This window comes from Lagopus leucura, unplaced genomic scaffold, assembly GCF_019238085.1.
Source record: "Lagopus leucura isolate 7727_CA_CO unplaced genomic scaffold, USGS_WTPT01 Super-Scaffold_73, whole genome shotgun sequence".
Taxonomy (NCBI): domain Eukaryota; kingdom Metazoa; phylum Chordata; class Aves; order Galliformes; family Phasianidae; genus Lagopus; species Lagopus leucura.
In genome coordinates, this window is record NW_024962252.1 from 53,725,317 (window position 1) to 53,742,365 (window position 17,049).

At 38.8% G+C, this 17,049-nt stretch overlaps 1 protein-coding gene across 3 annotated transcripts in view; it reads left to right on the forward strand.

Annotated features, from left to right (window-relative positions):
• Positions 1-17,049, forward strand: part of CNKSR3 (CNKSR family member 3) — a 63,817-nt gene that overhangs the window by 22,898 nt on the left and 23,870 nt on the right. For 2 of the 3 annotated variants that reach the window (XM_042880137.1, XM_042880154.1), the window contains exon 2: positions 7,860-8,023. In XM_042880137.1, coding sequence (XP_042736071.1) covers positions 7,860-8,023 — 164 coding nt within the window. Of the gene's footprint in view, positions 1-3,734; positions 3,766-7,859; positions 8,024-17,049 lie in introns of all 3 variants that reach the window. The other variant, XM_042880145.1, reaches the window with a different exon arrangement.

Here is a 17,049-nt window from a genome sequence, read left to right on the forward strand (position 1 = left end):
ACTCAAGATACGATTTCTGAATTAATTCACTCTTGCAATTTCCTGCTTGCTGTTCGTGTCTCCGGTTGAACTACATCCTATGAGAACAGCTGTGCGATTTGATGTGGCGTATGTCCTAATATCACTTAAGACTTAAAAAATAAAAATAAAGATGTTTGACTTTGAGAAATTTTGTGCTGCTATTATACTAACATGAATACTAGCTTTGAAGAGAGAAGAGGTAACAGTTCTGTTAAGTCTTTGGGTGGAAGTAATTAAAAGGAAGCTGCTATTTACGTTTGGTGCTGTGTGTAGTGCAGTTACAGAAGTGCTGTATCATGTGCTATCTATCTGAATGCCCCATTCTGTGCCTTTGCCAGGAAGGAATGTGTTTTGGAGGATTGCACAAAAGACAATATTGTGTGTTCCTTTCAGTAGGTTCCCTATGGTCTTCAGCCATTTCATTTTGTCCTTTGGAGTCCAATGAGACTTCTGTGACATTTTCTTTAACAAGCCTGCTCACCTTCCCCTGAACTCCAATGGATTTTGATCATTCACTGCGTAGTGTTGTGTGAGGAGTCACTGTTCATTGCTTGTTTGGACCTGTTATATATTAGCTTCATTTGCTCTCCCTAATTCCTGCATTGAAAGTTGGGTCTCTATCTGTTATTCTGTCACTTGTAGTTTTATAGGTCTTGTGTCTGTTCTTTTTTTAAAGACTCTGGTCTTACTCACATTTGCTTAGTTTCCTGAAAATACTTTGTGAGGGAAATCTTAAGAAGGTAGCACTGTTTGTTTTTTTTTTTAAGAGATGTCTTGCTTTGTAAACTTGCTAGTTAAGCAAATGTGTGGACAAAGACTTTTCACTCTTCCTTAGTGTTTCCTATTGGGATTTATCCTGTGAAGTGTTGAAGTTGTAGTTACCCTTCCATGTCCAGTCTGGAGCATGATAACAGTGCCCATTGGAATGGTTTCAGTCATTGATTTTGTAGAGAGGACTGCAAATAGTGTTGATAGGCCTCCTACTGTGTTTTCCAAGATTGCCTGCATTGGAATGACTAAGGCTTAAAAGTGGTCTCTGTAGCCCTTCCAAGTAAGGATGGTTTACAACTCGATTTTTTTTCCCTGGTTCTCTTATTAAATGGCAAAGCTTTCAGGTTTGAATTTGAGAGATGTGAAGGGGTTTATGGATGGATTTGAATTGAATGAAATAATTTATTTTAAGGTATTTTGAACACGTCTAAGTAGTCTATTTTTGCAGAGAAAATGCATTAGCCAGAAATGCTGGAGAAAAAAAAAAAGAACATGCTGCAGAAGTGTTTTTGTGTGACTGTCAGTCATGGGGGATTACAGAAGGGACAGTAGAGCATTCATTATCAAAGCTGGAGGTGTTGCCCTTCCTTCTCTCTGTCCTGGTGTCACCTTTGTGAGGGAGTTGCCCTTTGCATCCCTGCTGGTGGGGAGAGGCTAGCAATTCAACTGATTCCATCCCTGTTCAACAGAGTGAGGAAGACAGGAAGCTTTGAAGCTATTGTTGCAGTTCCAGGTGATGTCTGTGTTCAGCAAAGCTAGACCTAACTCCTGGTGAGGCAACAGGCATGTCTGCTTAGTTAAGATGCAGGTGATAACAGAAAGGTAGAAGAAATACTTTCAATTGATTATGTGAGGAGAACTTACTTTATAAATGAGTTGTTTTGTGCTGGATAAGTGATGCTGATGATGAGAACCTGTTGTTATTCAGTTGTGGTTCCCCTGCACACTTCCAAGCCATTGATACATTAGATGGTGATGGTGCTGTGAGTGATTGTGGAACTCCTTAGATTAAAAATTGAAAGAAAATGAGGTTTTATTTTTGTACACTAGACAGTAATTCAAGTTTTTTGTTCTTCACAATATGAGGTCTTTGGGCTCTGTCCCCTGTAAGTGGCTCACACAAAATGATAACTAGACTTTTGTTTTGAAAACTTAGAGAAAAATAAATGCTTTAAGTCATAGCAGAGAAACATTCAGGGATATAAGTGCTAGAAATCAGTTCTTACTTAGAGCTCAATTTATTACCAAGCTAGGTTTCTATTGACTGCTTTTGAGTTGTCTTTTACTGTATTATTGGACCTTGAATTCCTTGTTGAAGTCATCACTTTCTTGCCCCTCACTGCAAGAAAGACATTGAGGCCCTGGAGTGGGTTCAAAGAAGGGCAACAAAGCTGGTGAGTGGTCTGGAGCACAGGGCTTATGAGGAGCAGCTGAAGGAGCTGGGAATGTTCAGTCTGGAGAAGGGGAGGCTCAGGGGAGACCTGATTGCTCTCCATAACTACCTGAAGGGAGGTTGTAGTGAGCTGGCGGTCGGCCTCCTCTCGTGTAACAGTGATAGGACCAGAGGGAATGGTTTCAAGCTGCACCAGGGGAGATTCAGGCTGGATGCTAGGAAATATTACTTCTCTGGAAGAGTATTCAGGCACTGGAATGCACTGCCCATGGAGGTGGTGGAGTCACTGATGCTGGAGGTGTTCAAGGAATGGTTGGACGTTGTGTTCTCACTAAACCATGTCCTTCAACTATTGGTGATAGGTGGATGGTTGGACTGGGTGATCTTGTAGGTCTTTTCCAACGTTGGTGATTCTGTGATCACTGGTCTGTTAGTCCATCATACTGTAGGAAGAGAATGGCATCCATGATAGAGTGGGACAGTGTTCCCACATTCTAGAAAATGATGTTTAAAGTCTATTTTCCTTCTGAAACTTTCTTTTAAATTTGTTCTTCACTCTTACCTGTTCTTCTGAGCTCTAGCTTTTCTCAGTTGTCTTGCAGAATTTTTCTTTAATTTCATCTGCTTTCTCAGGTGATGGTTCCCCTGCTTATGATGAACTAACACATTCCTTATTTAAATGTTCATTTCCTGCCTTGATTCCATCCTACTTTTTCTTTAATAAATTTGAATCCTGGAAATAGTTAAAGGAAACAAAGAGAGGAAGCTATTGCAATGAGTTATAAAGGGATATGGCATATAAATGATGATATAATAGTGTATGTCAAAGACTTACATAATCGATGGTCTTTCAAAACTGGAGGAAATGGATTTGTGTGTGTGTAAGGATTCTTTTGAGATTAAAATGTGCAACTGAGAAGACCTTGGAAGGAGAAGTAGAATGAACTAGAGTGACTTTTTAAGTGGGTATGGTCAAACTCTTATGACTCTAAAATGTGTATGTTTTTGAGGTAGTGAGACAAAATGATTTTGGCAGTCCCTCCTTGGCTGCATTTTAAGGTCCTCAGGAGTCCCTTGATGGGCTGAGAGGCACAGCTAAACCCTGTAGCTACCATGAGACACCAGCTTCTGTGAGTTTAGTAAAAAGTTACTCAGCAAAGAAGAGGTTGGGTACATGTTAATAAAGCTCTATTTCCCTGAGGTGATGAGTGGTTAATTTCCGTGATGGTGTTATGAGGAGGGGAAGGTCTTGCCCTTTCTCTGTTCAAATGACTTGTGTTCTGCCTGCTTCCTTTTGTCAATTTGGACATTTTGAGTTATCCTTAAAATATATTCTAAAGCAATGATCCCAGTCACGATCCAGTTTTTTCTCACTCCTTTTCCTGGTCTGTCTGCACCTCTTTTCACCACAGTCATATTTGAGTCTATAGGCTCTCTGGCCTCACAAGAGAAGAAAGTATGGGAAAATGGGATGGAGGGAGGTGGGTCAGCTGGTCTTGAACCTGTGGCTGTAATATGTTAGTTAACTGATTTTATTCATTTGTTGTAGGTAAATTAGTTGCCAATGTCCAGCACAGCAGGTGAGTGAAAAACATGAAATTAAATTACTTGATGACTGTGCTGGTAGAATCTCTAGTATTTTGGTAGTCAGATGTATTACTGCTGAACAATTGATTTCTATCACCAATAGAAATGTTAATTCTCTCCAAATAGTAAGGTGATAGTTATGGCTTGGATCCAAACTCCTGTTTTTACCCCTCTCAAAGTTATTTTTTACTCTCAATTCTTATTCAAAATAACTTTCTCTAATCTTGGAAACAGTGTGAGATTGCTATCAGTGCAAGTCTGTAAATGTGAGATTAATTCTAGTGTTTTTTCTTGAATGCAAGGTATTGAATATCCTTCAGAATGATCTGCACAGTTGTGGAAGGTTATTTTAGACAGAAAAGTCTAGACAGTTCTTAAGATCTGTTGCACATCTCTACACCTGCCAAAACTCGGGAGGGAGTTTTGTGCAAATTATATTACTGCTCCACAAAGTGTTTTCATAATACAAATAATATTTTATTGTGTTTTTTTTTTTTTTATTTTTTAATCAAAGTCATAGTTAGTAATGTTATAAAACTTGGGTACCATTGCAATTGGTACTTCAGTTTCTGTTTTCCCTCATTCTGTAGTAGTTATGTAGATGGGAATGATCATTCATGCATGGTTTTCATTTATGCGTGTGAAACAATACAAAGATTTCTCTTCAACGTGCAGTTGAGATGTGCTTTTAAAACACACGCAGAGCATCAAATGAATAGTTGGAGACTTCAGAAAGGCTCTTGAGTGGGTAAAGAAGATAAACATAGATGTCTTTTCCAAGGATAGAATCTTAATTGCATTTTTAAAGAAATAAATACTAGAAACTATTTTCTTGCCTGAGCCTGCTGATGTTGCCATGATTTATTGTGATATGTTTGAATTTAAATCAGTGAAAAATTTATTGCTAAATTTATTTCTCAGCAACTTATTGAGAACAGAATAATTGAGAAAATAAGTCTCACTGTTACTCTGTTGTAAATTGTAACAGACGCAAAGCAGCTTGACTTAGAGCATGTTTTGTTTGTCTTGTCTGTATAACCTGTAACCAGACACTATATTCTGTCCATTTAAGAAGGTGGAAACATCCTGTGCAACTTGGATGTCACTGTAACGAGCTACGTATTGAAAATGCATCATTCTGAGTGATGTAGGCTTCTTCTAGAGCTTTTAATTAATTTAAGTTTCTTTAAGATATCTGGACTTTGTTAGCAGGCCATGTTCAATCTACGTTAGGTGCTGAAAAACAAAGAAAATACAAGGAAAGAACTAAGATGTTTGGAAGAAGGGAAAAATAAGAAGTGTGTTTAGGTTTGCATTTCAATGCTGACTTTTAAACTTAAGTATTATTATTTAGTTAATTTTGTTGAATGGATTTGAGATGTTTTTCCTCTATTTTCCTTTCTTTCTTAGGAGAATAAGATTATTATTATTTTTTGTTGTTTGCATTTTTAAATATTTCATTGATATGATGGAAAATTAAACAATATGCCATAAATGCGGTTGCAATCCCAATTAAATTGTTAAAGACTTTTCCACGTGCTTCTTAGAAAAAGTAATGAGGCTTATATTAGAAAGCTCATCTTAAACCATTAGTGAACGCCTGCCATAAGTGTGTGGGTTTGTCTTCACTTCCTGTTTGTTATAGTTTTGATCACTTCATCTAAATGCATTTGTCTGGGCAGCTGGGCCCCTGTATTGACTGCTTTGAATTAACATTATAATGATTTTAAAAAATATTTTACTTTACAAAATAATTATGTTGTGTGATTACAAAAGTATTGTGTTTAAGTATATCTAAGTTGTAATAGACCTTCAAGAACAAACAAAAATAAAATAAACCAAAAAAAAAAAAAAAAAAAAGAAAGAAAAAAGCCCCAGAGATAAGCTGAAAGACATAGCTGTATTCCTTGGGGGTTATGTACTTTTTTTTTTTTTAAGTCTCATGTTTTAGCACAGCACATTGAGTCGACACACACAAAGGCTAGAAGCAAAAGCAACAGCGTGTCCAAGAAACTTGAAAAGTAAAAATTTTATTGCATGCTAACTAGCATTTTATTCTAGGTGTTTGTGCAATATGTAATGGGAACTATTGGCTTTCAATGGCAAATGATGGGAAACAGTGGTCTGCAAGACAGCATTAAAAATTGGGAATGCCAAACATGTGCTCTGTGTGTCAGCCTTGGTTGAGAATTTGCTTTAAAAAAATAAATTGTTAAACAATGAAGGCTAGATCGTTTTATTATTTTTCCTGGGAAAAGAGTTTGTGTAGCCTAAGGGAGAAATTGGTGCCTGTGGGAAACGGAACGCTGGGCTCAATTTTCAGGATTTATGAGGCCTTGCCAAGACAGATGGAAAGAGAGAGTGCGCCCTGCACAACTGTAGCTCTGGGAGACTGCACTCATCTTGCATGCAGGATCTCACATTCATAATTACGCTTAAAATTCAAGCTGTAGCCACCAGTAGCTCTGCACATGGAGGAGTCAAGCCTGTCCAGACAGATTTTGATGTGTTGCAATAATTAAGCTCGCATGAGACATATAAAGGGGTTACTGTTAAATGCCAGGCTGTCGGTCCTTATTAATTTCTTGGTGAGTGTTATAAAAGCAAGTGATGTGTGCTAAAGTGGGCGCCAATGAGAGTTCTGATCTTCTGTGAGCAGAGAGTGTAGGGTAGTAATGGCTTGTTCGCTTCCTAAGGGCAGGACTTGTTAGATGTAGGCCCTTGGGCCCCTGTGTGATTTGTCTTGGCTGCTTTCTTGGCATGCACTGGGGTGCTTGCTTTCCAGGCTGCTACTGCACCCTGATGGGTTGAACTGAGTTCTTGTCTCCTGTCTTGTTTCTTCGCAGTTCAGAGCACTATCAGTGTTTCTCATCTTCAGCAGTCCCCCTCCATGTCTTCCTCTTCATCGAACTCAATGGATAAACATCTTTTTTACAGTTAAAAGTTCAGTTTTTTAAAACTGATTGGTGAACCTACGTAGTTATTGTAGATGCTATAAAATAGATGTCAAGTGTGTAATCTGAATCTTGTTTGTGTCAACTATTGTCAGCATGATATATTTCTACCAAACAAACATTGGGTCTATTCCTTTAGCTCTTGTTAATATGTTGGATCAGAGTAGTACTTTGTCTTTAAAATAACACAGCCACCCAAATGTTCTTCCCTAGACTGCTGTACACAAAATCTTTAAGAACAGTCAAAACAAGCAGTATATATGAGAAAACAGATTTAACATATACAGTTGAGTTAAATGGAAGACAAATCCTTTCTCTAATCAGTTTAACCAACAGAAGAGGGATAGAGGTACTGTGGAGGTACTGTAGAGAAAATGGGATCATACAATCATAATTTAAAGCGAGGATATTGTTGTGACAGATAAAATGCTCTTAACTGTTTTAAAAATACTTTGTAGCTACAAAAATAAAATTAAATTTCTTATTGATGTGTGCTGTTAACTTACAAGGGGGAGGAAAGAGTGATTGATTCAGGAAACTGTAGGGGCTCATGAATCAAGCAAGTAGTGAGACTTAAGGCTAACATCAGGTTGGTTGCTTTGCCTTTTTTTTGTTCCATTTCCCTCTCATCATTCAGCTGTTTTATTTAGAAGTGGATGAGAGACTGTGGATTTTTGTTCTGTTTGTTTGTTTAGCTGGCATTGGGCAAGTTCTTGGTTTTCTTTCTTGCCTTGTATTTATCTTTTTTTGGTTGACTATTTTTTATCAGTGCTTTTCTTCATGGTTAGGATTACGTTAAGGCTGAATCTGCACATGTCTCTTGGTAGCTTTGCTTGTGCTGACACCAGCGAGACATCCTTACCTTGTTACCTTGATCCATGAAGAGTAAACAGGTTATGTATTGACTCAGGTGACCCCAAGGTCCTTAAAATCTGCATACTCCATCTCTGTACCCTTTTGGAGCAACTTTCAATCCTTGATTTCACTGCAAGTTTCTTTGATAATTTGACACTATATATTGTCTGCTATTCCATTTGTCTTTTTTTTTTTTTTTTTTAATGATGTGGGGACGGGAAGCAAAACACAGAAATTGTAATTATGTCCCCTTCTCTCTTTCTGTTGTGCTTTGTTAGGCCTGGATGATTGCCTGCAGCAGTACGTCCACAAGTTTGAACGGGAGAAGATAAATGGTGAACAGTTGTTACAGATTTCTCACCAGGATCTTGAAGATATGGGTATTACACGGATTGGACACCAGGAACTGGTTTTAGAAGCTGTGGATCTCCTGTGTGCACTGGTTAGTGAAGTGGTGAACAGACAAATAATTTCTTTAAATGCTTTTCTTGTTGAATATGTAAAGCAAGCCTAATGAAATCATAATGCCTTTCACACTGTTAGACGTTACGGCAAAAGAAAGCAGTAAGTTTAGTTCTTGCAGGCTTTGTGTTATAGTTCTGACTTTTCTCTGATAAGTGGAAATGCTGATTTAGTTGCATTTCTGAAGAGAAGTGTTGGCTGAGTAGCATTGTGAGATCTTGTGGCTTCTGGTAGTGAACTGTGATTAAAATTACTGTTGAGTAGGGTGAATTTGTTTTAGCAGACAGAACACATGCTGTTGAAATGACAGAGATCAGTGATTTCTCACATCAGCTGCAATGAGAATAGGACAAGATCTTGTAGTCCACATACAAAGTGAAATAAGTGCTCTTGAAGTAAGGGATGTTTTGATTACTAAGTAACTGTGTGAGTTCAACTTACTGGATTTGGAACATAAGCTGTTCCTTCGTATTACCCCTCATATATTACTGTGCGGATGCTTTTAAAACAAACATACTCTGAAATGAATAAATATATTTCAGATTGTTTTGCTATGCCATGTCACTGCTGCAGGAATTATTTAAAAGCTGTAGTTTGGACATAGTCTTGAAGATGTATTTGATGTAGTGCAGTGCTTGAGCGCCAGAGATATTATATACGATGACATCAGCTGGAGGGGTGGCAGAGGCTGCCCTGTGATTCCTTGGCCAGTACTGGCCTGCCCTCTGTTTGTCAGGCACATCTTGCAGCAAAGAGCATGTTCTTCTAAAAATGGAGAGTCTTTATTGCCTGAGTGACACGTGCTTTATGTGCAGCAGGAAGGTGCTATGGGTGTCGTTTCTATTCATAACCACAAAGACATTACATAGTATATATTGAAGGAAGTGTGTTTAATAAAACAACTGTGCACAGACTGAAACAATTCCCGAAGAGTTGTTCTTATGTTTACTGAAACTTTTATTTTCTTTTCAATATTTGATAAGCAGGGTTTGTTTGTTTGTTTTTGTTTTTTTTTTTGTTTGTTTCTTGTTTATTTTTTTAACGTTTAAAAGAAAGCTGTAATAGTGGTACTGAGTTAGCATGCATGTGATTCATGTGTCAAGGGATAATCTGTCAGGCAAGTGAAGGAGTCTGGTGAATTACTAAGTGTACTATGTACAGTCCTGATTGATATAATGGATGTGGCAGCCCTCAAAGGCACTTTTTTTCCTTCTTTCTTCTTAAAATATTAGGATAAAATGAACAAAGCTGGATAACTGCCAGAACCTAAAGCTGTGTTTTATCTCCTACAATTTCCTTCTAATTTCCTTAGTAGACAAAAGTTTTGACCTTGGTCTCATTTCTGGAAATCCTTTGTGAAATGCAGTTCAAGTTAATGCATTAGACAGAGTTTACATATTGTAGCTGAAATATCCTTGTTTCCTTTTTAAGAAGAGGAGGAAGAATTTCTGTATTTAAGCTATGCCCTTTGTCACTTTCTACATATCCTTTCCCTTCAGTTTTTGGGATAATGGTAGAAAATCAGTGTTGATCTTTGTTCCCAAGAGATGATGTGTCTTGAATTCTAGAGACAGACAATTTTTTATTTTAATTCCAGAAGCGCAAATTTTTTTTTACTGTTGCTGTCTCTTCTCTTTCTGTTTGAGAGAACAGAGGTTTCTCTATTCCGCTAGTATTAGTGGAAAGTAATTAGTTTGAAAGTAGGTTGGGGATATAAATATGACTTTAAATTTGTGTGTGTGTGTATGTGGTGACATTTCCCCAGTTTTTGTGAACTTTCATTAGAGCCAAAGGCACTCAGGAACTTAGCTTTTCTTCTTTTTGCCATGCTTTTGGCTTATTCTGTGGATACGTAGCATTGACTGGGCCAGCCTGAGGTAGGACTTCAGATGTTGTCAGTTCTGGTGATAGGTAGAAGCCTTGTGGGTGTTTTGGATATTCCTCAGTTCTGCTCTTCTCAAGAAAAATTTACCTTCACAGAATCAAAGAGTGGCCCAGGTTGGAAGGGACCTCAAGGATCATGAATCTCCAACCCACCCACCGCATGCAGGGCCACCAATCTCTCCATTTAATACTAGACCAGGCTGCCCAGGGCCCCATCCAATCTGGCCTTGAACACCTCCAAGGACGGGGCATCCACAGCCTCTCTGGGCAGCCTGTTCCAGCACCTCGCCACTTTCTCTGTAAAGAATTTCCCCCTGACATCCAACCTAAATCTCCCCTCCCTCAACTTAAAACCATTTCCCCTTGTACTGCTGTTATCAACCCTTTCAAAGACTTGACTCCCCTCCTGTCTGTAGGCTCCCTTTAGGTACTGAGAGGCTGCAATGAGGTCACCCCGCAGCCTTCTTTTCTTCAGGCTGAACAAGCCCAGCTCCCTCAGCCTGTCTTTGTAAAGGAGGTGCTCCAGTCCCCTGATCATCTCTGTGGCTCTCCTCTGGACCCTCTCTAACAGCTCCCTGTCTTTCTTGTACTGAGGGCTTCAGACCTGGACATGGTACTCCAGATGGGTCCTCACAAGAGCAGAGTAGAGGGGGACAGTCACCTCCCTGTCCCTGCTGGACCCCCTCTTCTGATGGAGCACAGGATACCATTTGCTTTCCAAGCTGCAAGAGCACACTGCTGGCTCATGTTCAGATTTTCATCCGTCAGCACCCCCCCCAGGTCCTTCTCCACAGGGCTGCTCTCAAGGACTGCTCCTTCCAGTCCATATATATGTGTGGGATTCCTCCAGCCCAAATGCAAAACCTTGCACTGCTGTGTTGAACCTCATTAGGTTCACCCAGGCCCACCTTTTGAGTTTGTTGAGATCCCTCTGAATGGCAATATCTTTTTTGTCTAGTTCCCAGCCACTTTTGCAGATTGGAGGTTTGGTTTCCTTACACTGCAATAGCACTTGAGACTCCAAAGGCAGTGAAGTAGCTGTCTTTGGAACATCTTTCTCCTATGGTAATCCTTCTCAAGCATTCACCTTTTCCAAAACTCGTTAGGTTGATGGGGGAAAAAATAGTAAAAAAAGTTAGTGGGTCACTTGAGGAAGTATACCAATACACTTAGATTTTATAGGGATAAAGCCCCATGTGTGAGTTCTACCCTGCCAAGCTGTAGATGTCTGCAAGTTATGATGTTTACTGCTGCAGCATAGCAAAAAAACCAAACCAAAACAAAAAAAACCCAAAAACAAACAAAAACAACAACAAAAAAAGAGAAAACAAAAAGAACCCAACAAATCTTTCTCAACTACTTCAGTTTTTAGACAACATTTCCTAATCTTTCCTTAGCAGCAACATATGCCACAGAGCTGATACTGAAGAGGCAGCAGGAAAGGCTGTGGTCAGGGATAAGAAGTGAAGGTTTCTTGTGAGCACGCATTTCTGTTGCACTTGAGTTGGTGCAGTAAGATTTTTCTGAACAGATGTTGAAGACCTATTTAAAGATTCATGTAAGGAATTTAGAGAACATATAAAAAGAATTGAACTTTCCAGAGGGGGAAACCAAACCGCATCAGCATGAATGCCTCCATCTTTTTGTGGTGACAGTATTTGCTTGAGTGAGGAAAGGGATGGGTGGAAGATATTTTTGTTGATTGAACTGTTTGGTGGAAAAGGAACAAATATACATAAATATGCTTTTTTAAACTCGTGCAAAACCACAAAAGGAGGGATAAGAATCCTGGAAAATAAGCTTTCTCAGTCCATTTGAATAAGTGGGACAAAAAGGAATGTTGATGAAACTGAATGTTTACTCACTGTTCCCTGATGAGTCGCCTTGCCTGTTTGGGCTTAATAAACATAAAATAATGCAAACATTAACAGGAAATTATATGCAAATAGAATGACTTTTAATGTCATGTTTTTTGGATTAGATTTCTGGATCCTTAACTACATTGTATTATAGGAGCTAATTTTTTCGCTTCCAAACATTTTTTTTTCTTGAGATTAGAATGAAGATTGAATGAAGATATTGATTTTAATTAATTAAAAAACAGAACATAACAAAAATATAACTACCAAAAGCATACCAGAACATACTTTTTTTTTTTCCTTAGCTTTGTACCTTTTAATAATACCACTAGTAATAATGCCAGCACATTAGCAATGCAGCAACATATAACCTCATACCATGAGGTTATCCTACCAAGTAACTCTTGCATTTTATTTGTACTGTTGTCATCTCTGTAAAAGGTCATTTGCTAAAATGACTTTTAAATCCCAAGCTTGATAGTTTACATACCTGATGTCTTAGACTTTTCTGGCTGTTCCTTATCAAAAGTACCACACCTATGCATCACTTCATAAGATTTCAATTTTCTAGAGGTCTCAAATTTTTATGAGGAAGTTTCAAACTCCAGAGGATTCTTTAGGAAATGTTTTTATTAAAAGGGAGAGTAGAAATAAAGGACAGTGACAGTACCTTGTGTTACATCCAGTGTTTATGTATGCATACAGCCCATTGTTTGAACTATTGGACAGGCGTTCAGCCTATTTTTATCCACTTTTTTCTTGAGCTAGTTTTTAGCTGGATCAAACAGAAAATCTAGCTCTTTGCACTGCAGCATTTGAAGATGGCTGTGAAAGGGAAGGTGTCCCTTGGCAACAGCAGGGCTCTGTATCAGCCCAGGTCAGCTGGGACATGACTGCAGTGCTCTTTTGACTTTGGTTAACCACACTTTATTTTTTCTTTTATTCTAGCGCTTCAACCTTGAGCAACTGTTTGGTCAGTGTACTATTTCTCATTAAATATAATGGGGTTTGGAAAGAGCACGCTCTTGTCCGCAAGCTCTCTTGTGCACCTGTGCATGCTCTCTCTTGCCATAGCCCCATGTGTGGCTGCCCAGGTTAATGAGTAACAGGCTGGGAATGTTTGACATAAGGTGCTCTTGACCGCTGGCTTCAGCTCCTGTTTTGATGAGAGTAACTTTGATATTTTCCTGCCACTCTCGATTTAAAATATAACCTTCTGTGGCTCATGAGCAACATCTAAAACCTTTTGATTACTTAAATAATAACATTTTAGATATTATAACCTGTTAATAGAATGCTTCAGAAAAGCATGAGTTTTATGTGTCAGTTGTGTGTTGCTGTGAAGGCTTGTAGGCTGTTGGTGTGCTGCCATAATATCAGCATTCCTATCTGTCCTGAATTAAGGCTTCAGGTCCGTGACAATAAAAATTAGTTTAAGTCAGCTGCCACCTCCCCTCCCCTCCCCCCCCTTTTCCTTTCTTTGATTATTATCCTTTCTGCTTGCAGTCAGCTGATGATGAGGTGAGGCACTTCAGAGAGCTAAACCAGCTCAGAACACAATACAATAAAGGAGGTCATGTTTTTTTTTTTTGTTTTTTTTTAAGTGGTTTGCTGCAAAGCAGCACTTTGACAGACTCGACATGCAAGAGTGACACTGCAGATGAAGAAGAAATAGCTGGTTATTTGTGGATTGGTCAAGATAGTGTCAGCTTGGACAGCATCACAGCCAGAGCACATACTTTTTTTTAATCACTGGTTGTTTTCTCACTTTGTCAGTGAAAGAAAAATGTGCACAATGGCAAATCTGTATCTGGTGAAGGAGCATAATGTTTTCTGTGTGTTAGAGAAAACAGGTCAGGATGCCTGTGGAATAGAGATGGTTTGAGTTGTGATGACCCCTTTGTTCTTGAAATGTTCATTCCTCAGGGCAAATCTGAAATTGAAGAATTTGATATCCTGTATTGATGAGCTATAAAGCTCACTGTTGTGCTGAGTAGAGGTAGTTCTTAGCCAGGACATTTCCTAAAGCATGAACTGGTGTCATAGATATCTCAGTTGCCCTCTGTAGTATCTCTGGAAGAAGCTGTAGAAAGGCTGAGTGCAGCAACTGAGCAGTTTGGCCATGGTGTACTTCTGAGACTGCTGAGCAGACCAGCTGCAGTCATAAGGTGGAGGCTCTGTATCTCCAGATACAAAGCCTGTGTTGCTGAAGTCCACCTCGAAATTGAGATCTATTTGATGGAGTTCTTTAAAAACTAACTGGACTGGAAAAAGTCACGCTGGGCTGACCCACTGTGTAAATAAGATGAAACAGGTACGATAAGGAGAGCATAAATATTTTAGAACAAAGATGAAATCGGATCTGATATACCATCAAGTATACTGTTAAGTGCTGGGGCCATCTCTAATCACATACATTTACAAAACAGTTAGCACAACTTCTTCACCTGAGTGACTGAAAGAATTTTGGAGATACTTAAATGTACAAAGACTCTCTCAGAGTTAAGTTGTCTGATTAGGTTGTTTTACTACTCTACAGGGGAGAAAAAAAAAAAAAGAGAAGTTGTATTTTCTGTCTGCTTGTGGAAGGAGGGAGGCCAGCATCCTTTAATCCCTCTGTTCAAGGGGGAAAATTTTGGCACATAGCTACTTTCAAATTTGTGTGGCCAAAAGAATGTATGGCTAAACTTTATGGTGAGAAAGTATTCCTCCAAAAATAAAGTAATTTGCAATGTCCTGTAACAGAGGAGGGAAAAAAAAAAAAAAAAAAAGACTGTAAGAAATGAATCTGAATGATATTCTTGTGTCTTTTGTTAAAATTAAAAGGTGGTAAGTTTACATATGGTAGTAAGCAAGTATTTGAACATTGTTTATTAATCTGTATCTTTCCCAGTCTGTGATCCTGAAAAATTTAAGGATATCCTCTGCTGTTGTAACAGCGTTTTGGTTTTGTTTGTTTTATTGGATATATCCTCTTGACCCCTGCTCCTGTGCGGGAGTACTTCCTTGCCAAGGGCCCTGAGGGAAGGGAGGAGGCTATATGGATGACATCCCAATGAGTTCAAGTTATGTACAAGGTATAAGTATTTTAAAGGTAATTTAGTTCAAACCTCTCCTTGCACAGACTTATTTTTGAGCAAAGATTTTGTTTTATCACTTCACTTTCTAAAGCACTCCAGCTTGTATTATGGGCCTTTCTTCGTGGTAAGAATGGGGCCATAAGCCAGCAGTGTGCCCTAGCAACAAGAAGGTCAGCAGCATCCTGAGAGCACGGGCAGGATTTGAAGAGGAGTGATCGCCCATTACTTGTCACTCATTAGTCTGCCTATTCCTCCTATACCTCCAAGAATGGGGAAGATACTGACAATACTAAAGCAGGTCAGTGGAGGGCAACCAGGTTGGTCAGGGCAATCAGGCAGTGGATCAATTTGTCCAGAAAGCTTAGATCTTTGAGATTTTAAAGACTTGATTGGGTAAAACTCATAACAACCTGGGATGAGCTCACAGCTGAGGCTGTTGTGGGCAGGAGGTTGGAATGAGACTTCCAGAGCTCTGTGCCAGCCTAGGCGATGTTGTGGTCTGAAATGGAGTTGGGAATTCCTTGGAACTTGGAGTTGAATGAAATTAATGTTGGCTGTAACTGGCTTAGTTGTTTGAGGAGGAAGGGATAAATGACACAGCTGACTACATTGTGGAACATGGAGGTTGGTAACAAGAATCTGTGTTAGCAGAATAGAGAAAAGCAGGCATGTTGGTTCTTTTTTTTTTTTTTTTTTTTTTTTAAGAGGGGTATGAGTCTTCAGTCTAAAAGAACTAAGTATTGCCTACCACAAGGTAGGATAAGTAGAAAACAAGAAGGTAGTCAGTAGCATATTGCTATTCAATGGTCATTACCTGTGCAGTGACAGCATGAAGGAAATCTTTGTTATAAAACAGAGTGAGTTGCCTTCAGAGCAGCTATAATGTAGCATTTCTGACACCTTTGGAATGATACAATCAATGTGTTGCTTAAAACAATTGTTTTAATCTTAAGAAGTGTGATATGGTTGCATATGGATTTTTTTAAAGTTGGAGTTACCACTGGAACTTGCACACCTGTTTGGTTTAAAAGCTTTTATAAAGATGCTGTTGAGTGAAAATATAACATGTAAAAATGGATTTAATTACTTGGTGTTAATACAGTCCTCAAACCTGCAAACAACTGCACGCTGTAATCAAGGAACATGGCTACTGAAAGCTCAAATATTTATTCCAGCTTTTGACTATGAAATTGCATTTACTTCCAGTAGATGTTTTTTTTATCTCTTGCCAATTTAAACTGTCTTTAGTTGTGAATGAAATGTTGCTTCACTATTTATATATCACAGTATAAAAACATTTTAAGAGAAAACAGTATTTATTTTCCTTCAACAAAAAGAAAACCAGAGCAATTATGTTACTCAAACTACATTTGGGGAGTAAATGATATCTGACTCATCTGACTTTGTGGCTTCGTTCTGGTGGAATAATGTCCTCTATCACATTAATTTCAATAAAATTGAGGAGGTCTGGCTCCCACAAAAGCCTTTAGCGCCTGTAATGCAGAATGAATCTTAAAAAATGATCAAGTATTTAAGATTTCTCAATATAAGAAAGACAGTGGTGATCTACAAAGCGTTGGATGTTAGGGAGGTGAGTAAAGAACTGTTTCTTCCAGTAAAAGGCCTAGTTGCACCAAATGAAGATAATGTTAGGATTACCTCATCCATCTCAGATTCAGAGAAACTTGCTGGAAATTCCATACAAGAAAATTCCTGGAAATGCCATACATTCTGAAAGAATGTCAGCTTGCCACCATGTGGCAAGGTATGCCAAGGGTTAACTGAAATTCATATCGTTTAAAAATGCATAAAAACAACTTAAATGTTGGGGATGTATCATTACAGAATCATAGAATGGCCTGGGTTGAAAAGGACCACAATGATCATCCAGTTTCAACCCCTCTGCTATGTGCAGGGTTGCCAGCCACTAGACCAGGCTGCCCAGAGCCACATCCAGCCTGGCCTTGAATGCCTGCAGGGATGGGGCATCCACAGCCTCCTTGGGCACCCTGTTCCACTGCATCCTCTGAGTGAAAAACTTTCTCCTAATACCTAACCTAAATCTACCCTGTGTTAGTTTAAAACCATTCCCCCTTGTCCTATCAGATCTTGATAGATGTGGTTTCTTCATTTGAAGACTGCTTTGCTTCAGCGAACTGACTTGATGAGAACATTCTTACACA